Source organism: Nestor notabilis, unplaced genomic scaffold (genome assembly GCF_000696875.1).
Source record: "Nestor notabilis isolate BGI_N333 unplaced genomic scaffold, ASM69687v1 scaffold25262, whole genome shotgun sequence".
Taxonomy (NCBI): domain Eukaryota; kingdom Metazoa; phylum Chordata; class Aves; order Psittaciformes; family Psittacidae; genus Nestor; species Nestor notabilis.
In genome coordinates, this window is record NW_009917353.1 from 1 (window position 1) to 24632 (window position 24632).

General features: G+C 45.8%; 1 protein-coding gene across 1 annotated transcript; it reads left to right on the forward strand.

The window, feature by feature from the left end:
- Positions 1 to 335: 335 nt before the first annotated feature.
- LZTR1 (leucine-zipper-like transcription regulator 1) lies at positions 336 to 24632 on the forward strand (the record flags this gene model as incomplete). The annotated part of the gene is given in 19 exon segments (XM_010009189.1): positions 336 to 474; positions 838 to 946; positions 1928 to 2011; positions 2962 to 3019; positions 3479 to 3618; positions 4345 to 4546; positions 10100 to 10166; positions 10169 to 10251; positions 12737 to 12847; positions 13178 to 13270; positions 13969 to 14064; positions 15125 to 15308; positions 16749 to 16918; positions 17938 to 18094; positions 18983 to 19109; positions 20208 to 20357; positions 20543 to 20648; positions 21467 to 21547; positions 24291 to 24632. Coding segments are annotated over 19 exon segments (2274 nt in total), but the record flags the coding sequence as incomplete, so codon positions are not given.

Below are 24632 nucleotides of genomic sequence, written 5' to 3' on the forward strand. Positions count from 1 at the left end.
CTGCCCGCGCACCCTGCGGGGTGCTGGGAGGGCGCAGGGGCAAAGGGGCTGCGCTGCTGCCCCCCTTGGGGCAGGAAATGTGCCAGTGGGGCTCAGTGGGGCCGTGTCTTTGCTCTGGCCTGCGCAGGCTCTGCCATCTCACCTGCGCCTCCCTTGTGCCTCGCTTGCTGTCTCTGCCGAACACGTTTCAGCCGCGTCGGGATGTAACATGCTCGTAGTGCTCAGTGTGTCATAAAATCTGCGACGCTTTAATGAAGAAACCAAAACCAGAGAAAACCCTCGGGAACAGCAGAAAAACTTGTAGCAATTGTTTCTTTTTTGGCTCTGCGCAATAGCTGCGAGTCCCCGCAGCACAAAGAGGGTGTTTGAGCGCTGCTGTTCTCGTGTCGTGCAGGGCTTTCACCACGGGGACCCCGCCAGCACCGCGCTATCACCACTCGGCTGTGGTCTATGGGAGCAGCATGTTCGTGTTCGGTAAGGCAGGTTGCAGTGGTGTCTGCTTGGGATGGTAAATGCACTGGTAGGGTTGTTTAGAAGGAAGAATGAGAGATTTTTAGGAAGTATCGTGAGATCTCTGTAGCAAATCCAGTATTTTCCATGTCTTAACACTGATTCCAACCTCAGCCTGGAAACACTTTTGTCTAAAGTAAAGACAACTCGAAACTCATTCCCACAGCGTTTCTTTAGGGGTAGGAGTGGAGGAGTCTCCCACCTGTAGGAGTCCATTAGCCAAATACCTCTCTTTGTGTGAACTAAACTTAAGTTTTCTTCTAACATAACAACTAGAAGTGTGAGTGCTCGATTGCATCTGAGTCCAATGGAATTCCTGTTGCCCAGGTGGCTACACTGGAGACATTTATTCCAATTCCAACCTGAAGAATAAGAACGATCTCTTTGAATACAAGTTTGCAACTGGACAGTGGACTGAGTGGAAGACTGAAGGGAGGTAAGGAGCTGGCATCACTGCCCCCCTCTTCACGGCGCCTTGCGCTTAACACAGCAGACACTGACGGTGGCACAGCTGGAATTGGTGCCAGTGCTGGTGTTAAGGCTGAGGGATGATTTCTGCTCTGCTTTCTTGATTCAAGTGTTCTGAAAAGGAGGGGTTTTTGTGTGGGCTCTGCTAGAAATGTGACCAAACCACATTCCTCGTGTTTCATTTCTGTGACAAAAGGGATGAGAGCAAAGGAAGCGTTTTCTTTTGAATTGTTTCTTTTCCAAGGTTAACATGACATTGGCTCTTCCCTCATAGTTTCAATTTAGTTGTATCAGAAACCACTTGGAAGCTCATTTGTAGTTAAATCTGCACGTTGTTTTCAGACTAAAGTTGGGCTTTCTGGGTGCTCTGAGATGCTCACACTCGTGACGTGTGTGCACACTAGTGCATTCAGAACCAGATGGATGAGCCGATGATGTACATTGGCTCTGTTGAACACAGGTTCCTGAGATTCAGCCTTCTAAGGCAAAATCAGACCTAGTAGCGTGTTACTTCTCAGAGCTGAGTTTGTGCACATTTAGACCACGTCAGTAAATTCTCTTTCTGGTTGTTCTAGCAACTTCTGATGTTCTGGAGAGTGAGTCTTACTCCTGTATTCCAAACTCATATGTCCTTTCCCTATGGTTACGAGTGTGGGTACTGCACAAATGACCTCAGACAAGCTGATGGCCTTGTGGTGTTGCAGTTTTGTTCAATGCTTCTTGGCTGATTTAGTAAAAACCCACGAAGATTGGAGAAGATAAAAATCTGGGTTTGCTCTTTTCTTGAGGGTTTTGCTTCTCAGGAGCCCTCTCGATCTCACCCCTTGAAGCCACTTAGTGTCGGGTACTTTATGCTTCATACATGTGCCTTTTAGCCCTCACCTAGGTCTTACTTACAGCACCTCTGCAGGTGATCTGAGAATGTTTTAATTGCTTTTCTCAACTGCAGGTTGCCAGTTGCCAGGTCAGCTCACGGTGCAACAGTGTATAGTGACAAGCTGTGGATCTTTGCAGGATACGACGGCAACGCACGGTACGTGCTGGGATCGCTCCCGGCTGCTGTTGTAAAATCCTGGTGCCTCGCTTTTCACCTCTGTAGAGATGTTTTCATACCCCGAGTGATTTAAGCCCATAACTGGAGCTTTGCAAAAAGCCTGTTGTTGAGTGTCACATTTCTGCAGTTCACCCAGTTCGAGTCAGTGTGTGTTTAAAACCTAAAAACCTGGTGAGTCAGACGGGCTGTGGATGTGTGATGTGACATCCGTGCCTTGGTTGTAAAGATGCTGAAAGATCTTTGAAATTTGGCAAACGAGCATTTTGCTTTATTTCTGGAGGAGGAATTGGAGGGAGAGGCATGACTGTGTGGAGTTGCTCAGTCCCAGCTTAGGGAGTTCCCCCAGGACCTCGAGTAGCTGGAAGGAGGGATTTGGTGAGAGGAGCTGTCTAATTTATGTTAAATACATCTAATCACGTTAAAAAATGGCTTTTTGTGGACCAGGAGCCTCGGGCAGATTAGGACAAAAGGAATCATCTGTAGTTATACTGTGAGTAACTTGTCCTGGGAAAAGCCTAGTCAGATAGGAAGCAGTCAGTGATGTGTCAGGTTGCCTGCTCCGTTCTCTCAGCAGTGAAGGTGGGATTCAGCCACACAAATCTCTACTGTGTTCCATCCTAGGAGCTAGTAGGGATGGGCAGAAGGTAGCAGGGTAGTAAGGGGTATTTCTGTTAATACTCCTGAATCCTGAAGAGTGAATAGCTCAAATCCTTAAGCTCCAGGCAAAATTGCTGCGTGTAACTGTAGAATACTTGTAACCAGAAAGATGCTAAAGCAGGCTTGAGGTGATGGTATTAAATGTAGGTATAGGACAAAAAGACTTTAATAGGATTGGGTTTTTTTCTGCCAGTGGAAGTAGGAGCTAAAAACTACTGGAAAAAAAACCCCAAACCTATTTCTAAATCAAGCATTTTTGTATTATGACATAGGTTAAATGATATGTGGACAATTGGCCTCCAGGATAGAGAGCTAACGTGCTGGGAAGAGGTAAGAAGCTCTACTTTCAGTTAACACGTAGAATTTCTTTCTTGGTTTTCATATGGAGTTATTTAAGATGGCCTGTGCTGGGCAGCACTGCTCTCTGCAGAATGTATTTGTCACACAGGTGAGCAGAAACCCTTCAACATGATTTTGTTGGTGCATTTGGAAAACCAAGCGTACATGAACTTTGCTTTTTGCCTGTGAACGTGAACGTGAACATGAACTGGCCATGCTCCCTGTGGAAAGGGACTGCATTTCCCACTGTATCCACTGGGAGCTTTGCTGGCTGGCTGTCCAGATGTCTGATCCTGACAGCACTGGGGCTCTAGAAGTGTGGCCTCCCATGCTTTTTCTCCGTAGTAAAAATCATCTGCTGGTGAGCTGCATGGTGCTGCAGCATCCTCAGCACGTGCAGTGGTGCACTGCAATAATACCTTCTTCATTTTGAACTTCATTCTCTTTCAGATTGAACAAAGTGGTGAAATTCCTCCTTCGTGCTGTAATTTCCCTGTGGCTGTTTGCAAAGACAAGATGTTTGTTTTCTCAGGCCAGAGTGGAGCAAAGATTACCAATAATCTCTTCCAGTTTGAGTTCAAGGAAAAGATGTAAGTGTAGACAGATAAATCACACAAAATCCACCTGATCCTTTACTACTTGAGTTGAGAAATGCACATACTTAAGGGTGTTGAGAAAGAATACTGCATCTCATGGTGAGGAAGTGGAGGTGAGGTGTGGACCATCTGTTAGTGCATCAGATTGGTCTTGTTCAGCTGATGAACAGAAATCAAAAGGACAAAAGGAATACTCACACTTTAAACAGTAAGTGTGAGTCTTGGTGTATTCAGAATGGGATGCCAAATAGTAGCTCTCTGAAAGTTGTTCTGTGGTCTGTTCTGACAGCCTGGTCTGCCTGGTTACTGGCTGAAGTGGAACCACAAGTGAAACAATAGCTGATGGCCTCCAGACCTTGGCTGAAATCATGCTGCTGTAATAAGTAGTGCCCTGTCAAAATGGGGTATGGTATCAATGGTGCTCTTTACTTAGGAGGATTAGCTGTTAAAGTGGGTAGTAGATCACAGATTCCTTGCCAAGTTGTGGTCTTTTTGCTGGGGTTTACATCTGGGTCTGCATCTGGGTGAGGGAACCACGTTGGCTTTATCACATCTTCAGTTGGAAGTTTAGCAACACGGAGCTGACAGAGATCAGGATGAGTCGTTGCCTGTTCTCATGCAGGTTCTGGAAGGTACCGTAAAGGAGCTCCTTTATTCTTACAACCTGAGAGTTAGAAAACTTATTGTTTTCTATATGCTGTTTCATGTTCAATGCCTCAGTTGGACCCGGATTCCCACCGAGCACTTGCTTCGAGGCTCCCCCCCTCCTCCACAACGACGCTACGGCCACACGATGGTTGCGTTCGACCGGCATCTCTATGTGTTTGGTGGTGCTGCAGATAACACGCTGCCCAACGAGCTTCACTGCTACGACGTGGACTCGCAGACCTGGGAAGTTATCCAGCCCAGCCCAGACAGTGAGGTAAAACCTTCAGCTCTTGGTGTTTCCTTTTATGCTTTGCCCATTTTATGCTGTGAGGCCAAGGATGTGTTTTTGACAAGGACATTGACTTTTAGCTCCTTCCCACCAGGAGCTGAGCAGCTGAAATATTGTGGGCAACAGTCTTTAAAAATGAGTCAGTGTTGACACATTTAAAACTTTGCTTTGTACTGTTTAAAGAAATACCATCAAACACTTGTAATTGTTGAGTCAATCACTCTTTAACAAAGCTTAGTGATGAATTCACTGTGTGGACCAGTGGTTCTGTGGTCGGCTGCGTGATGCTGTTGAAGCAGAATTCCAAACTAGATGAGGTTTTGATTGTTCCACTGTAATAATGCCTCTGTGTGTAACATCTTAGAAATTCTGTAATTACACAGAATAGCATTTCCCTTTTAGGGCAAGTGTGAAGTGTTTGCTTATGAAGGTATGACTGTAAAATAATGGTAGAGATCACAGGGAGGCTCAGACATGGCTTTTTTGACCATATTTGCATTAATAAGATATCTAAATTAAAAAACCTGGGTTCTTTACATGAGCATAAAGAGGCAGTAACCACCAAGGGCCAAGTGAACACCCCAGATGAGAAGAAGCCTGTACTAACATCTGTATCCTGGATTTAGAATGGCTATATTGGCTGCATTTGTTAACTTTAATAGGTTTTAACCTTAAGCCATGTTGAAATACTTCAGCTGATTTAACAGTGGGTTTAGTGTTTAGCTGATCTGTGGGAAGAAATAGTAGATGTCTGTGTGTTCTGTGGAGGACTGCAGAGATGAAGGTTGCGCCTGAGAGAGATGAGTATTGCATGAACTAGGCAGCAACCAAGTCTCAGGCACTGAGACAGTCCAGCATTGGCTGCATTTTGGGTGAACAGGTAGAACAAAACCTGGAAACAAGTCTGGCAATGGGCCTGTGCTAGGTCCTCTTCTACTTCTCTGCCAGGTCTCTCAGAATTGTTGATGGTGCCTCACATGGAGGATGGGAAAATGGCTTAATAAGTAGAAAAGGGGGAACTAAAATGAAACAGGTCAGTGCTCCAAAAATAAACAAGGAACTTCTATTTTGTGCTTTTAGGATGTCTCCAAAATGAATATCAAACATGCTTTCTGATCTGCACAGTTGCAGTCATAGCTCCTTATACCTTCACCTTGACACTATAATATATGTACATATGTATTTTAGAGAGCTGTTCTCTGTCTTTACTGTTAGATGACCTTCACAACTGGGGGTTCTGCTTTTCTAAGGCAGGCAGAGGAGTATCACATCTGAGTCCAACTGAACTGATGGCTCCTGTACAACAATGCCAAAGCTTCCTGAGCTGCTGGATTTCCTTTATATAGGGCTAGCAGAGGATTTAAAAAGAATTTTAATATATTTGTTTTATTGCCCTTGAGTTTTCCTTGGCTTTCTGAAGAAGGCTGGAACAGCATAAAATACCAGGAGGCAGTAAGAGGGAAAATGCCCCATCTTGCCCAGTTGCACCCCAGCAGACAGACAGAAGCATGCAAACAGCACTCATGGTTTGCTCTACAGCAGAGGAACTGGAGGTCTCGGAGGGGATTGCACATCCATTTGTGGGCACAGCCCCACAGAATCAGAAGAGATGTTTAGAAACAGCCACTACCTTATAGAGGACAAAGTGCCACAGGAGGAGGAGGAGAATTCTTGTTCCTTGCAGTGCTTTAAGAAGGCCACTGTCTGGGACAGTTACACTGTGAATCCAGGCGGATTCCCACCGTCTCCCAGTGGGTGCAGGTACTAGTGAGCAACCTTTCAAAGCCAAGAGAAATATGAATTTCTGACTTTCAGAGCTCTTTAGTTTTCTTTTAATAAGCAAAAAGGGAGATGAATGTATTGGTAACCTTTCTGGCTTTACTGTGAGGTACAGTTCTGGAGTTTTTCACAGGGATTACACTGACGTGGTTTGTGGGCAGCTAAGAAAGATTAAAAGGACTTACTCATCCCACTGTGGATGAGTCTGCCACAGTCTCCCTGTGCAGAGATCAGTTACACCCACTGAGGTATCCTCAGGCAAAAGAAGCATGTTATTATGTGAACAAAACCCTGAATTCCTGCAGTGAGGCCCCTAACAAGATCTGCTGTCAGATGTGGCGAGTGTAGCTGTCAGGGTCTCATGTTCTGTGAGGAGAGATAGAATTTAGCATTTCACAGTCCAAAGAGAAGACTGATGTTCCTAAGCAATAGGTAGTGCTCAGACTTGCATCCTTCTCAGAAGATCTTTTGTACAGCTTTCAGGGTCTCCATACCAGTGATCTGTTCAGGTTGTGCTGAGAGACACAGCTTGGAAGTGGTGGAGTTTGTACAAACCTGGCTGTCAGAGTCACTAGTCAAGGCTGTTGCACAATGTGATTTCTGTTTGTCAACTCTCTGTTCATCTCCTTCGTGAGGGATGTTCGTTACGTGCCTTTACAGAGTTCTTCCCCAGAGAGAGCAGAATGTGGGCTTATGTGGGTGATAGCAGAAGGAATATGTTTATGTAGCTTGCTCACCAGTAAGAAATCAGAACAAAACAGCATTAGTATGACTCATGTTAAATGGGTATAAAGTTGGATAACTGGAAGATAGGAAATAAGGGTTTGAACGAGGAGTAGTTACTCTGCTGAAGTCGTTTAGGGGCTGGTTCTTGTCATTGCACCACTATAAACTTTTGCCAATGACTTTGAAAGAAAAGAGCAAGTCACAGCTTTCCCCTGATCCCTACTCATTGTCCAGAGTTTTGCCAATTAGTGATGAAAATAACACTCCACTCAGAGTGGTGGTTCTTAAGTTGGACAGAAATGTTACGTGTTTCAGTATGTATGTAAAGCAGAATATCTGAGAACAGGGTGTGTGGTCTGTGCTTAATAGTTTCCCTTTACAGTACCCCTGGAAACAATGACTTAAAAACTTTAGTCATTGTGGGTAGCTGAGACAAGCTCCCTGTAATGTAAAATGGCTGGAAGTGCTGCTGATATTCTTGGCTCCAGAAGCCAACAGAGTGTACTATCGTTTAGTAACATAACTGTTACCCCCATGTTTATTAGGTAGATCTTCCTGAACTCACCATGTTGTGTTCACACATCAAGGTTATTCAGAGAAGAAACCTGCGAATGATTGAAGGTTGGGAAACACAGTGGCCAGCAGTGAGATGGAGTCTCTGGGGAACAGAGGCTGTTTCATCTATTGGGAAAAGATAAGGCAAGATCCAACGGCTTCAAGTTGAAAGTAGAAATAGGCTAAAAAAGAAAAGGAAATGAAAGTTCACAGATTGTGAGGAACGGGGGGATATGACACTATTATTTCAATCTCCAACTGATATATTAAGATTATTTTAAAGGAAATATTATAGCTGTAAATAAGTTACAGGTTGGCTCGTATTCTGACTTTTGCAGTTGTAACAGCACATGTTTGAATGTCACTGTTAAAGGATCAACTTCCCTGTTCCCATGCTGTGTTCTCCAATGAATGGAAAAATCTCATCCTCAGTGTAGAGCAGAAATCAAGTGATGTCCACTGCCCCATCCCTTCGTACTTACCATAACCAGAACTTCAAAATCTCCAGAAGAGCTGATATTGCAACAAGCTTTTGTTATTGTGACTTTGGTTTTGTATCTAGTGATTTATTCTGGTTTGTAGGTTTCTTCATCATGGCCTTCAACTTTCTGTCCTCTGCCATAATCCGTGGCAATCCCTGTTCTGTATTAACTGCTTCACATGTTGGGGCAGAGGAATGGAAATAGCCTTTGGCCAGGTCCTTTCCAGGTATCTGTGATAGATTTTTAATTCCCTTTTTTCTTGTGTGGAAAATAAGAGGGGAAAAGGAAAGGCTGAATTTCCATGTTAGACATAAATTTCCACCGTAACAAGAGCTGAGCTGGGCTTCCACACCTGGAGCGTGTTAACAAACAGGAGGAAGTCTTAGGATCACAAAAGCAGTAGGTTGGAAGGGACTTCCAGAGGTTTTGAGTCTAACCTCGTGCTCAGAGCAGGGGCAGGACTTGGCAGAATGTCATGAGGTGCCCTTCAGCCCATTTTTCCAGCCTAGCTAAGCCCTTCTGAATTGCAGCCTCCAGCATGTGAGCTGCTCCAGACAGTTCTGCTTGTCTGAAAAGCAGATAGATTTTCTGCACCCAGTGTGTGAAAACATTTTAAATCCTTAAACCTCCTTGAACTTAAAGACTATCCAAAGCTCTGTCTGCCCATCTGTTCAGAGAGTTTCGTGCTGTTGCCTGGTTTGATAGTATAGCAGCATCTCTTGAGTATAAACAGCTACCACAAGTGACAAATCATTTGAACCTGTTGTAGCTTATGGTTTTCTTCCAGTTCCAGAGGAAGAAGATGTGGTTTTTTTTCATAGAATCCCAGCCTGGTTTGTGTTGGAAGGGACCTTAAAACTCATCCAGTCCCAACCCCTGCCCCGGGCAGGGACACCTTCCACTAGAGCAGGTTGCTCCAAGCCCCTGTGTCCAACCTGGCCTTGAACACTGCCAGGGATGGGGCAGCCACAGCTTCTCTGGGCACCCTGTGCCAGTGTTTTTACCTTTTGGTTTATGTTGGTTCACCACGTTGGTTTGTTGATGGTTTTAGGTATTTTTCTTTCATTTTGGCTTAGAGTTTTTAGTCCTACTGGAAGCTAGAGAGGCTCCTCAATGTTCCTAGATTGTGAAGGAGATCTGAGCACATCTTTACTGCCTTTGAAGCACAACAGTCAGCTTCCTTAATACCTGCTCGTTCATATCTGAGTGTGAGGAGAGTTAAAATTTACACGATTATAAATTTATTCTGTAAATATAAGAAGGGTTGTGAGAAGCTGAGAGAATGAGAAAGAAAAGCCTTGGAACAACTGCCATGGATTTGATTTTACCCATTTCCTAGTATTGCACATAGTGCTGACATTTCAGTCTGAAGAAACACTGAAAACATGCTGGAAATGCTTTGAGAACTGAGTAGGAGATGGAAGATACACACTGAAACAGCCCGAGGTGAGAACAACATACAGTGTGTGTGCACGTTGCCCACCCTCGCGCCGGGTGTAACCTGTCAGCTGTAGAAAAGGTTTTACTGCATCACCTTCCTAATGCATTGTCAGCCTTGACACTGACAGCCTTGTGACCATCAATCTGCCCTGCTTTCCCATCAAGCCACGAGGTGGGAAGCTGGTCCAGGCTGTGGGAATAGCTGACCCTCCTGCCACCTCTGTTCAGCATCTGAATTCTTCCCACTTGCCCTAAACAACCCCCTCAGCTTCTCATGAAGAACTAAGGGCAGAAGAGGGCAGAAAAGAAGCAATTAGTGCACAAGATTTTAATTGCTTTATACCTCTGGCATTGCAAAAAGCATAAGAAAACTACACAACTGATGTGTTGAACTGCTCAATCACAGTGGTAGGCTCCCGCCAAGCCCATGGTGCTTCCTCTGGACTGATCCCACGTGTCCTGGAGCTTCAGCCCCAGCGGGATGTGCTCCGTGCCCAGTCTCTCACACTTCCCATCTATACTTCTACACACTATTGTTTGTAGATCTTGTAACCAGGTGTCCTATCCAGATGTGGCTGAGAGAGTATCTGGCCTTGAAGGAGCTCCCTCCTTGCCCTCAGAAGAATGTGGTTTCAAAAACTCTCGGATGTATTTGGTTTAGATTTCGGCACAACAGCAGTTAAACATCCACCTACGGCAGACTCCGAGGTAAATAAAGAAACACTTGGAAGTGAAGGCTTCAAAAATGCAAATTAAATTTATTCCAGGAGGGAGAAGTAAATTCCAGCCTTGCAAATGCTTTTCCTCCTCCACTCCTTTCTTCTCTCCTTGAAATTTACTGGAGCTATTTCAGCATGAACTGCAATCTAAGAACCCTTTAAGCCTTGACGCTACACACGCGAGTTCTAAATTGCATGTAGAAAACTAGTATTGACCCCCAAGTGGAAACTACTCATTTGATTTCATTTTACTTTTACGTTGATTCAACTTAATTTATTAAGGGCTTCAAGTGAAGCTGGATGTATTCCTGGTAAGGTCAGAATGTAAATCAGTGAAAGGGTTTGCACAGGTTTAACTAAGTTTATTTTAAGGTATGTGGAATCAGCCCCAGAGATGATGCTCAGGGCTGTAATCTCAACTAGCTGAATGTTTGCTGGGTGCTCTAATACAGAGGCAGCAACACTTAATGCACAGCTTTGTAAGTCAAGTCAGAACCCTGATGAACCATCACAGGACAAACTGTCTAGACAGGATATGGAGTGAGTCTGAGCACGAGAGATGCAAAGAGATACAAAACCCCTTCTGAAATACTTTGATTTTGAAAGTGATGGCTCGAAGCAAGGCAGCAGTGTGGGAGGGTAAACTGAAAGGGAAGCAGAGGTGACTGATGAGATCTGCTTTGGAAAGCAAAGGTTCCAGCTTGAAAAGAACCTTGTGAACCAGGTGGCTGCATTTGGTTTCCAGCAGAATAGTTCTTTTTTGTTTGTTTTTGGCTGCAGAGTTAGTTGTAAGAAAGATACTTAAAATACAGCTGACATCAGCCCTTCTAGTTGTATGGAAATAGGTGTCTGGATTGGACATAGGGGCTTGGAGCAACCTGCTCTAGTGGAAGGTGTCCCTGCCCGTGGCAGGGGGTTGGAACTGGATGGGCTTTAAGGTCCCTTCCCACCTAAACAATTATTATGACTCTATGATCTCATTCTCTTTTGGAGAGCTATGGAACAGGAATGTAATAGATCAATATTATTCCATAATCTTCCTATTACAGTATTTATTAGCACCAACTTTAAAGTTTCTTTGATGAATTATCCATGAAGTTTGCTGGAGACAGAAGGTTCCTTGTTTATGCAGAGGAATCGCGATGGCTTGTTCAACAGGCGCACACAAACGTGCCTTCGAGGTGACCAAATCTGTGGTTTGTACATCTGAGGGGGAAAAAGCAACCAGGTCCTGGCTGCTGCAGGGGGGTTGTGTCCTTAAAAGCTGTAGTCTGAAGAAAAGAAAAACTCATGGAAAGTCTGGTGAGTAACAAGCTAAATGAGGCCGTTGTGTGATGCTGTGGTGAAAGGGTAAGTCGGTGGTAATGAGAAATGCCAGTCAGCATGGCTTCCTGGAAAATGTGGCTCTGCAGATAAACATAATCTTGTTTCGTGTCTGAGCTTACTTGAGTGGTGCCTATAAATATGTACAAGGAGAGAAGATTTCTTGTACCAGAGGGCTTTTTATTTCGTAGGCAGAGATTTAATGCGATTTTGCTGCCTGGAAGACAAAACAAGCCTGATGGAACTGGGGAGGGGGAAAGGTGGTTCTATCACCACTTGAGGACTTGATGTGAGATATCTCAGTGAGATGTGCTAATGTGATCAGCTACCTTTGTGTAACCTCAGAAGAAACGGGTAAAAACGATGAGGTCTGTCCTGTGCAGGAGGGTCACAGCAGCTTCGACTCGCAGTGACTCCTTCCTGCTTCAGAAATCATCTGATTTTACAGTTCCAAGGTGAAGTGTGTGTTGCATGGAATGGTGTGATCCCTCAGCCCTATAAATAGCTGGGGCTTCCTGCAGCATGGGGTGGCTTTATGCTCTGTGGACCTGGCATGATGGAGACAGGATTGGCTCTGTGGTGCCAGCTCTGGAAGCGTCTCCAACGTTGGGCTTTGTGCATGACTTGGCACTGCTGGAGGCACTCGTTGGCCAGATGGGTCAGCCACAGCGAGCTGCGGGCAAGGCGAGTGCTTACAAGCCTCCAGTTGAGCATCCTGCTGAGTTAGATGATCATTCACCATTCACGTTCTTGACAGGATTTGGAATAAGCTCGGGGTTTGCACAGTGGTTTGCAGAGTGTCTTTATTTCTAGAAGTGGGGTGTATTTTTCTATGTAAAACTTAGCGTTGAGTCTGAGTTTGATAAATGATGTATTTTGTAACTACGGTGATATATAGAGTCCTGTGTAGGTACCATTCTGATTTACAAGGTGTTTTTAAATGTTAGTGGAAGTATGTTCTAGGTACACGAGGAAACAACCCTAAAAGATAATAAATGTCACTCTTAGGATGTGAGTGTTTGTGTCACTTCAGTCTATGCTGATTTTTCCCTTCTCATTATTGATCTGTTGCAGGTCCTTTTTTTGTGAGGAGGAAAAAAAAAAAGGCTTTTATTTATTCCCTCCCCTATTTTGTCCTTTTCTTTCCCCAGTTACCCAGTGGGAGACTCTTCCATGCAGCAGCTGTTATCTCAGATGCTATGTACATCTTTGGTGGCACTGTGGACAATAACATCAGGAGTGGAGAGATGTACAGGTTCCAGGTAATTCACTGACAGCTCACTGCTAAACCTGCTCAACCATCCCCACCAGTTCTGTGTGAATCCTCTGTCTCCAGACATGGTTTGGCTCCTGCAGGCAGCCTTTGCAGTTCAAATGAGACCCAAATCTTCCATCTTGCCCTGTGATCTCTTTTGTTACCCCCACCATAGAGCAGGCCCTTGCAGGTGTTTGGGTTGCTTGTTATTTTCTTCTATATATACTACCTTGGGGTCAAGTTAATCAGAAAATCCACTCATAACACATGTAACAGTGCTTTTGGGCAGAGCCATGTGAAATTAATTCTGTCTTCTGTGGGGGGTTATTTTTTCTAGTTTTCCTGTTACCCTAAATGCACTCTCCATGAAGACTACGGAAGGCTGTGGGAGAACAGGCAGTTCAGTGACTTGGAGTTTGTTTTGGGAGAGGTGAGTAGAATTTACTGAAAAGGTGCCAGCGGGGGTGTTAGGGTGTGTGTATCCTGTGCTGGGGACAGATTGTACAGAGATGGGGCCAGAAACCCTGGGAGTGAAGCTTGAAGAGCAGTGGCAGCGGTGAAGGTGCTGTCTCTCTGCTTAAGTTACACTCATCCACATAAATTTCTAAAGCTGCAAAGGAGAAACTTTTAAACTGAGCAGATCTGTGGATCACTGAGACATGACCCCAGTTTGCCACAGCACAGTATGTATAGTTGTAATATGAAAATGGTACTAATGCCCTCTGTACTCAGTTGAGGTCCCAGCTGTCCCCCTGGAAAGAGCAGGTCAGTGGTTTGCAGATCATTTCAAGAGCAATTTTAATTACTGACATAAAGTAGAAAATGAAACCAAAACTCAGATGCAACAATAAGAAGCAATATCTGTGACACTGAACCTACACAGCAGCTTCCACTCAGTGAACATCACAAAGACTCTTTCCAAATGGTGTTTGCCATTAGGCTTTAGTAAGTATTGGATTTCATCTGCATGTGCAGGGCGAATGCAAGGCTGCCTTTGATTCTAACTACAACTGAATGTACAGTAACCTGAAGCTCAGCCCAGGTTTCTATGACTTCTGCCATCTGCCACCACCACCATGAGATTTGGGTATAGAAGTTCAATATGTTTTCCTCCTTTGCCTGTGACAGAAGGAAGAACGAGTCCGAGGGCACACAGCAATTGTTACAGCTCGCTGCAAGTGGCTGAAAAAGAAGATCATGCAGGCAAGGGAGAGGCTGAAACAGGTGAGTATTAGAGAGAAGTGATCTCGTGGCAGGGGGATGCTTATTCTGCCCCGTTTTGGACATAAGGTTGTCAGCAAACAAAACCAGTATCTGCTGAGACAGCTGTGGGACCAGAGCAGAACCTGATGCTGAGGTGCTCTGGAGCAAGGGAAGGAAAGAGGATAATCAGCATTAACACTGGCTGCTGGATGTGTATCAGGCCGGGTGAGGAGCGTAACATGGAGGAGCCAAAGTTAATCCAGTTATCTGGATTTGGCACTGTGGTTCTTGGGAGCTCTCGTAGCTGTCTAGGTTCTAATCTTGTGGAGTATCCCTGGGGATACCCCTTCCTCTGGGGAGGGCAGAAGGTGCACGTCCTCGGGAGTGGCCGGCGAGATCAGACAGATCAGAGGGGAGGCAGCTTTAAGGTTTGGAGCTGGCTCTGTTCCCTTTACCTTAGTATTTCCTGACTTTTTCCAGAGTTGAAGGTCTGGTCTCTCTGTTAATTTTCGCTACTTACAGCTTTTTAACAGCAAATATTTGACTGCTCTTGAGGAACTGGTAGCACATAACCTGCAGTAAGACGTATGGGTGCCTCATTGCCCCTTAGTTAATTGCTTTGCCACCCCACAGCCCTCCATCTTCACTGGGTAAGGCTGGAGGGAGAGGTTGTCAAAGTGAAACCTGGAAGTAACAAAGTGGCTTAAAATACATCTGAGCAGCACTTTGAGCTCTGACTTTGCAAAGCATGGGTCTGTGGAACCTACTCCTTCATCTTCCTCCTCCAAGGGGAAATGCTGTTCTGCTGAGGGCAGAACATTCATTCGTCGCCTTTCCTGAGGCCCTGCTTTTGAGCTTTATCCAGGAGCTCCCGTTTGTTCTGATCCATGTTTGTCAGTGGATATGGAACAGTAAGCCTAAGACATATGAATTCCTTGTCTTTGTGAAGATAATCTTGAAGATAATGAGATCTCGGATCCTGAAGAGTGCAGTCATGAGAAGGCTCTTTCCTCTGCTTTGACAGTAACGTGTGTGAGCTGACACAGCCTTGTTGCCATGTTTGTTTGTTCCATCTCATTAGAAATCAAAGCAAGATATTGAAGACGAGGGACATGCGACGTGTCAGCGGGATGGGATTGGTGGGAATGTCAAGTTGTGCCGCCTGCAGCCGCTGCTGGAAGTGCCCATCCGCGAGGCTGAGGCGCAGCCCTTCGAGGTGCTCATGCAGTTCCTGTACACAGATAAAATCAAGTACCCTCGCAAAGGTAGGGCAGAGGGTTAGAAACCTGCCACAGCTGGGGAGCAAACTTACTTTGCAAACTTACTTTGGGGAGCAAAGTTACTTTGACCCAGACTAGGATCAAGCATTTGCAGATGATCGATAAACCACAGCCAAAACCCAAAGGCGTGGTGGTGTTCTGCACATGGAGCAGCCTGCCTGCAAGGACCATGGATCCTGCGTAGGCTTATTCCTTTTTTCTGGCATTGTTTTGGTCCACTGCAAACTGAGCCCACACAGAAAGGCAAAGCAAGGGAGGATTTATCATCTTTCCAAAATGCCAATCCAAAAGAATGCCTCAAGAAAGGAAAAATCGATCTGATGCATTCACTGAAGATCCCCGGGTTACAGACACTTGCAGGCTGGGAGGTAATAGCCAGAGATCTCTCAGCTCCCACGCAGCAAATCTCATGGCTTTGCTTGAGTGATGAGGTGTGCTGGGCTGTGGGAGTCAGAGTGGCTACCCGGGGGAACTCCAGGTGGAGGGGCTGGGGAAGCTGTAGCCACATGGCACCATAAAGTAAAGCAAGATACGTCTATCCTAATGCTGAAAGGTTTGCTTGAGCTTCAGTCCACAATCTTCCCTTGCTATAAAAGGTAATTCTCAGGAAAAGAATGATTTGTATGCAGTTGCTCCAAGGCTTTCCCTGAAAGCTGGCCTGTCTGAGAGCAAGCCTAATTAATGGGGATGAGGGAAGCTTCTCATTGGTGTCTGCTGACATTGCCAGATCCTGCTCTCCAGCAGTTCACTGATCCCTCAGGATCAGACGAAGGACATACTGAGCTCTTCCCTTTGTTACAGGCTTCCCAGGCAGCCTGCTACCCTTCCCCCAGCCCATCAAACACCTTTCTGCTGGGATCCTCCAATGGCCCTGTCCTGACCATTTGTATTCCTAGTCATTCCTCTCAGTTCAGAGAGCAGCACCTTGGGGATCCTTCCAGAGGCTGAGCTAATAGAATTGGGCATGCTTATCAAATGGGATTTTCCAATTAGACACCGGGCAGGCATGTGACATGCAAGAAGGCTTTTCTCTATCAAAAAGGAGTTACAGCAGATGGCCACAGATCTTCTGTGAGGAAAGCAAAGGCTGTGGAGGATTATTCCTTGAGTTGCTGTCCCAGTAGTCCCATTGCAGTAGCCTGCGAGGATCCCCACTGCCCCTCCCTTACTTCAGCCCTTTCTTCCAGCACAAGCACAAAGCACCTTCATAAGGGTCTGTCAGAACCAGGGAGCTGATTGCTAATACTGCATCCAAACCAAGGGCTGCAGCAGGGCTGTTAGCAGCTTGGGAACATCGGGCTGCTGGCTTTGGAGCTTGTCAGTGGGTTTAGAGACCTCACTTTCTTTTGAGGGTTTTAAAAAATCATAATGCAGATTGTCAAGATAAACTGAGCTCTCCAGCATCCTTATCTCTTGTGCTTGCAGGGCATGTGCAGGATGTGTTACTTATTATGGATGTATACAAACTAGCTTTAAACTTCAAGCTCTCTCGCCTGGAACAGCTCTGCCTTCAATATATTGAAGCATCCGTGGATCTGCAGAATGTGCTCATTGTGTGTGAAAATGCCAACAAGCTCCAGCTGGATCAGCTAAAGGTGCTCACAGTATGCATACAGAGGAACTGATGAGAAAGTTTAACAAATGGGATTTATGTAATAAATGTTTTGCAAAAGCTATTGGCTTTTGCAAATTCAGTTCTTCCCTATAATTGTAGTTGCTTGAGGGTATGTTAGTGGGGGCTGGCCTGCAGTTGCTCACGAATATTATGTGGGTTTTTTCACTAAGTGGTATTTTTGCATATCTGCCCTGTAGGATGTAGAGGGCAGAGTGACTTTGGCTCTTCATCAGTTCACTCTCACTACAGCAGGATGGAACCAGTGCATTTTCTGTTCCCACTGTTCTATACAGACTCTGCAAACAGGTTCTTTCTGCTGGGTATAATGTAAAAGCTAAATTCTGTTTTCATGGCTTCGATCTGAAAATCACTCTGCTGAAAACCAGAACGTGTCTGCAGTTCTCTATGCAGTGGGTCACGGGCTGTGCTGAAAGTCAGGGTAGAGCAGATACGTCCAGGCTGATTTGCTGTGACAGCAAGTTTGTCATACAGGAGCCTACAAGACTCTTCCAGACTGTTGCAGCCTTTACAGAGAGGGTTAAGGCACAGTCCACACAAGGAAATCCTGCACACTGTTTGTATCCTTAATGGAGAGTGTTGAGTCCTTTTCAGTCTTCTAATTAACTTTTGGTTTCTAATTGTGTAAAGAATTATTATGAGATAGCAACCAATCTTAGTTAGCCCTGTGAGGTTTCCAGCGTCTCCTGAGATTCCTATTTCAGAGCAGCTAGATGGGAGACAATGAATCTTTTCCTCCTTATTATTTCTTAGTCAGGTTTTTCTAGATGCTTAGAGTTGTCCTGAATTTCCTGTTCAAGCAGGAGCTGAAATGGTCCCTTAGTGAGGAGGTCACTGATAGCTCCAGCTGCAGGACCCATGTGGAGGGTTGTAAGAAAACAGTGGTTGTTTACACGTGTAACATGTATGTGATGCTGTGGGATGACTCCAGAGGGTAAACCATCAGTTTGTTATTAATCCTGGTTTGGTGTTTCTTTTAAGGAACATTGCCTGAACTTTGTGGTGAAGGAGTCACATTTTAATCAGGTAATAATGATGAAGGAGTTCGAGCATCTTTCTTCATCCCTCATAGTGGAGATTGTGCGGAGAAAGCAGCAGCCTCCTGTTCGAACACATTCCGATCAGCCGCTTGACATCGGTAACCTTCCTGCTTTATAACCTCATTAGTTGTGCTGGGTTTGAATCACAGAATGGTTTGGGTTGGAAAGGACCTTAAGATCACCTAGTTCCAACCCCCCTGCCATGGGCAGGGACACCTCACACTAGACCATGTTACCCAAGGCTCTGTCCAACCTGGCCTTGAACACTGCCAGGGATGGAGCATTCACAACTTCCTTGGGCAACCCATTCCAGTGCCTCACCACCCTCACTGTAAAGAACTTCTTCCTTAGATCTAACCTAAACTTCCCCTGTTTCAGTTTGAACCCATCACCCCTTGTCCCACCATTCCAGTCCCTGATGAAGGTCCATCTCCAGCATCCTTGTAGCCCCCTTCAGACACTAGAAGCTGCTCTGAGGTCTCCAGCAGCTTCTCTTCTCCAGGCTGAACAGCCCCAATGTTCTCAGCCTGTCTCCATAAGGGAGCTGCACCAGCCCCTGGGCATCCTCGTGGCCTCCTCTGGACTTGCTCCAGCCGCTCACCGTCCTTTTTATGTTGAGGACACCAGAACTGGACACAATATTCCAAGTGAGGTCTCACAAGACCAGAGCAGAGGGGCAGGATCACCTCCTTCGACCTGCTGGTCACGCTTCTCTTGATGCAGCCCAGGACACGGGTGGTTTCTGGGCTGCAAGCGCACACTGAAGCCAGCTCATGTTCAGTTTCTCATCAACCAACACCCCCAAGTCCTTCTCCTCAGGCTGCTCCGAATCTCTTCTTGCCCAACCTGTAGCTGTTGCATTGCTAATTGTCTAGGAAACAAAGGAAAGAGGGGCTGGAGCTATGGCTTTGCCATGTATTAGTTTGATAGTACCTGGTCATCTGCAACAATCACATCCTGAACTATCCCATTACATTAACTTTCAGGAACATCTTTAATTCAGGACATGAAGGCTTACCTGGAAGGAGCTGGGACTGAGTTCTGTGATATCATCCTTCTCTTGGACGGCCACCCTCGGCCAGCACATAAAGCCATCCTGGCCGCCCGCTCCAGGTGAGGCGCTGCGTACCAAACCTCTAACAGACATTGGCTGTGTCTAGTGCAGTGCTGTGCAGTCTGTGGGGCAGCTGCCTCTTCTAGAAGACAGGGAGGAACTTTGTATCCACATAAAGTGCAAGATGCATCTTTGCTTAGTAAGTGTATTAAGCCTTTGAGCATCAGTGGTTAAATGGCTTGTTTTTTTCAATTTGATACCCAGCAGGGAAGGATCAAGGAAATTAAAACTGGAGAGGTTCTTTAGAGGATGTGTAAGAAGCTGCAGTGCAAGACAAAGAATCTGTACAATCACAGGAAAGGAAAGAGGGTGTAAAACATGAGGTGATTTCAGTGAAGTGGAAAGCAGCAGATGTCCACTGAGGTCAGAAAGAGTCTTCTGATGGTGAACATCCGTTTTGAATCACCTGAAATTTGAATCTCTTTCTCCCTTGCTGGTATTTAAGACTGGGTATGAGTAAGCTTAGCAAAAAATGGTGCATAACAGAGACTAGATCGTTCCCGTGCTTTGTTGCAGAGGCAGGTTCACCCTTCTGAAGGTGGGGACTTTTCTCCCTCCTCAGTATGGCAGTGAAGGGGGTCTGTCCTTTGCTTGCGTGTTCTGTGTACCTGCACCTTTATGTTCTGCCAAACATTAAGTGTGCACATAAAATTGCTGTTCCAAACACTGTCACAATTTTTGTCTAGTCCCAGAAATACTACTCAGTATTAGTTACCGTGGTATTTTACCAGAAGCATTTCACAGCTCTTAACACACCCCTGCATGATTAGCAGCCTGTGGATACCAAGAAAATTCATAATGCTTTAAGCTCTCTACTGGGTCTTATGCAAATTGGACAAAAATCAAAGCACCGTGTGTCCTAATTTTCAAGAAACAGAGACAAATTTCGGGTGGTGCTGATGGAAATCAGGGAGATTATATTTGGAGTTCTCTCACAGGCAGACATATAAAACCAACAATTTAGCAGTGGGTTTGCCCAGGTTGTCACCTGAATTTGCTTCTTTGGAAGCTGCAGTGCTTAATAGCAGCCTCTGAACAATACTGGGATAAACCATGTCTCTGCAGAATGTGTACAGCAGTTTTACCTCCTTTTCCAGTTACTTCGAAGCCATGTTCCGTTCCTTCATGCCAGAAGATGGGCAAGTGAATATTTCTATAGGTGAAATGGTTCCCAGCAAGCAAGCTTTTGAATCGATGCTCCGATACATTTATTATGGGGAAGTAAACATGCCTCCTGAGGACTCCCTGTATCCTTACGTCTAAAGTAATTGAAGTATCTGCCTAAAGTGCACGTAGAGCAGCTCACCTTCCTTTTGCTCTAGCTTGCCAGGCAGGGCCTGGGGAGATTGCTGGTCAAGGCTGCATTAGCAGGCACTGCATTTTAACTTCTGCCACTGTTGCTTTATGGTTTTTTCCTTAATGAGATGAACAGCTACCTCTTTGCTGCACCTTACTATTACGGCTTCTCCAACAACAGACTGCAAGCCTATTGTAAGCAGAACCTAGAAATGAATGTCACAGTGGAGAATGTACTACAGGTAATTGTCCCCAGGCAGCTTTAATGAGTCGCTTGACTTAGACACAGGAAATGGCTCTGGTCAGCTGGGTACCTCTAGTGCCGGGTTCACTGAGTTGCCTCCAAACTCACATCCACTGAGACCGCACAAACTCTTCTAATGCCAGTGGCCCTGCGTGGATGACACGTGTGTAGGAGCACAGGCTTCAGTGGGTTTGTCTCCTTACCTGCTTTTTGTGTCACTAGTGCTCCTGTGCTGAACTGTTTAGTAGATATTGCTCAACTGGCCAATGTTCCTCATCCCCCACTGCAGACCAGTGTTTCTAAGGGTCTTTATAAGAGGTACCATGTGCTCTGCACTCAACTCCAAACCCTTTTGTGGTAAACATTTGTACCAGGGCAAACAGTGATGTGCAGGTGCCATTAATCTTGTTTTATCAGTAAATGCTAAGAGGATCTGGCAATGAAGTTTAAGCTAACAAAGAGTATTCTGTGATAAGGAAGCCTACAATGCCATCTACTAGGTAGGCAGGCCGAGCCCTCTGCAACACAAGCAGAATCAATTCCAGCATTAGCAGCTTTTGACTCTTGCCAGCCTCACTCAGGCACTTCAGGGAGCCTGGCTCTGAAACAGATCTGCAGTTTCCTACTGATTGTCTCCTGAGGACTCAATACATTTAAATCCAAGGCTTTATTTTTCAGTAGTTCAGAGAAGATTCAGGTTTGTAATGAAAAATGGAGATGTTTCCCTAGCTTAGAGGAATTGCCTCAGCTGAGTCAGAACAGTGTCTGTGCACTGAGCTATGCAGAAGGAAGATCACATCATTGCTTTTGCTCTAGATTTTAGAGGCAGCTGACAAGACCCAGGCGCTGGACATGAAGAGGCACTGCCTGCACATCATCGTTCACCAGTTCACCAAGGTTGGTTGCATCTTTTCTGGGGCTTTTGAGAGCTGCTGTCCTCTGTCACTGCGTTGGTTAAAGACACATTAACATAGGAATCCATTTCACTCTCTCTCATGTGAGACAGCTGAGAGCTGGCTGAGTGTTGCTGGTACTCCCTGGCAAGTCTGCCAGGCGTAGTTTAAACACCAAAAATAAATGAAAGACTAGAACAGCAGGGTCTGGAAATGTGAAGACCTTCCAAAACAGAAGTTACCCAGAATTGTTTCCATTTCCACTTGTTCCAGCTGTTGATTTTGTGTCATGCCATTGTTGGGTTCTCCTGTGTATAGCAAGATAAGTTTGTGATATATTGAGGGCACAAATCTCTCTTTCACTGGCGGTTATGAGTGTGCTGTTCCTATTTCTCTTCAAGTATTCTCTCATAGATGTTATACTGTCATGTGCCCAGAAGGCAAATTACCATGTCCTGGCTGGGCTTTCTGTAGTTTCCATGTTCTGATACGTGGGGTGATGGATAGCAAAGGTCAAGAGCCTGATGTGCTGATATTCCTGTCCTCACTTGAGAGAATGAGGGTATTGTTGTTTAGTTGTTCTTGTGAGATACGATCCCTCCATGAGAGTTTCCCAGCAGTCACCAGTTCATTGCATAATGTATCAACGTCGTCGAAACTGGTAGATAAATCACAGGAATTGGGATTTCTGGATGCTGTGCGCTTATTGATAATAATTCCCAAGTTAGGATTCAGGTAGTTCACTCTCTTTGGTGTATTTAAACTCACAATCCTCCCGCCGCTGCCCGTGGGGAAGGAGAGCGCTTGCTCTGTCCAGTCTGTATCTGGAGATGAGACAGAGGGAGCTGTTCAGGCTCTTTATTAAATGCCTAAGTTGCCCAAGTGCAATGCATTTTACATCCAGAAATAGCTGAAAATGCATGAACAGCTTTGAGAGTGGAGCCAGCACCCAGGAATTGCGCTCCCAGCATGAGGTTACAGCCCCTGCCTTCATCGGGTGGATTTTCTTCTGGCCTCATGGCTCCTGCAGAGTGTGGCCCAGCTTCAGCAGGGGATGGAGAATGGTCCTGCTGTGAGTTACAGGCAGTTGGGATGTCTCCTGGGGTTACAGTCCCTGAGAGCTGAGATCTCATGGTCTCAGCTTCCCGGGGAGGCCACAGGAAGACAAACAGGTTGGCACAAACTCACCAGAACGTGCTGGGGGGAAACGAGCATTGCGACATCTCTGAGATTTGAGCTAAAAAGGGCGTTCCTCAGTTGTGTTCCACTCACCAGAGTATGTGGAGATGTTTTCTATTTAAACTGTTGACTGCTAGAACAGTTTTGCTCAGGCTGTGGCTGGAAGCCTGTCAAGCAGATGTGCATGAAGAAATCTTAATTATGCAATGTTTTTCTTTGGCTTGAGAGGCTTCAGTGTGTGATTTTTGGCTAGTGGCTGGGTGCCTCTGTGTGTGGCTGGGCTCCTTGGCAAGCTACAGGCTCTGAAGGGGGCTCTGTTCTAGCTGTGCCAGCCCCGTGGGTCATGGAGGCTTGGACAGGCCAGGTGGATGGCCCTTGGCATCTCCTGTTCTTCCAGCTTGATAATGCTGTTCTCAGTGCGGACTGTCAAGGAGTTCCCCCCCCCAGTAAGAACGTTAATGGCAGAGCTGTTCCCAGAGGTTTGCTGCTTTGGGCAACGTGGGTTTAGGCTCTTGTGTGTCAGTATTGTGCAAAATGCCCAATAAAACTGCTGTTCTGAAGTGTTTGTACTGACACCCTGATCTGTTCCTCCACGGTGCATGCCTCGGTGCTGGGGCAGGATTCCCACCCGTGTTACAGGAGTCCCTTTCCCTCCCAGTCGTCATAGACCTTTACGTTGGGGATATTATTACTTCAAGCACGTGTCCTGAGCTCTTTCTGGAAGCATCTCAGCCATTTCCTTCCTGGGCCTCAAAAGATGCTCAGGACATCTTTATTCTTTATCACAGTCAAGCTTAGAGTGAGGTGATAATCTTCTATTAGATCAGTGAGTACAGGTTGGGCAAGTAGTCAGGCTTTTAGGCAGAGTCTGCCTTCAAGGCTGGGCATGTATGTTAATAGGTCTAGAAAGAGGGATTCCTGGCTCATGACTGTGAGGTTGTGGAGAAGGAAGGAATGTGTAGAGCTCCTTTTTGGTAACAGTTGAGCTTCTGAACAGTCTAAGAGCATAAAGCTTGTTGTAGATGCTCATGTATCTGATGCGGTGAAGGTTTTTGTTGGCTGCCAGTGACCTGCCTTGACTGCAGGAGGAATGCCAGCACCACCAGCATGGACACTAAGCATGGCCTCTCCATAGGAGCAGGGTGAAGAGATCAGGTCCTAAGTCACGTTCTCAGTAGCAACACACCGACTTCAAAGTTCACGGCTGTGCTGGTGCCCAACTTTGCTTTCAGGGAAGTGCTTAGTTGGCATCCATTAGCAGTGGACTTGTCAATAGAAGCAGTAATTACCCTCCTTTCTCAGAGAGGCAGTGCTGGGGTCAGCGTTTCTGCTGTTCTCCGTTCCCATCCCCTCCATGCAGCAGTCTGAAACTGGATTCCAAGTGCAGGAAGTCATGACTGGAGCCCGGGACTGGGATTTCATGCTGTACATGCCCAGGCTCTGGCTTGCCTGACCTGCCTGTTTCCCATGGGGTGGCTGGGGTGAACTGGTGCTACCTCAGCTTTGATTTGGGGAGGGCTTTAATTTTTTTCTGTTCTTTTTCTGTTCTGTTTTTCTTTTCCTTGAAGGTCTCCAAGTTGCCAAATCTCCGCTCCCTGAGTCAGCTCCTCCTCCTTGACATCATAGAGTCGTTAGCTAACCACATATCAGACAAGCAGTGCGCAGAGCTGGGCTCAGACATTTGACATGCTTTGGTAATCAAACTTCTCACTTGTTCCTCAAACAAACTAGCACTTTATGGCTGACTCTTTCTTCTACCATTCCATACTGAGCTGCTCACAGAGTCTACACAGTACAGCAGGCCCTGAGGAGCAGGGACAGCTGACGTGCTCTCCCGTGGACTTGCTTGGTTTGTACCTTTGTGGCGAAGGGTTTGGTCTCTCTTACGCAGATGTAAAATTGAAACCATT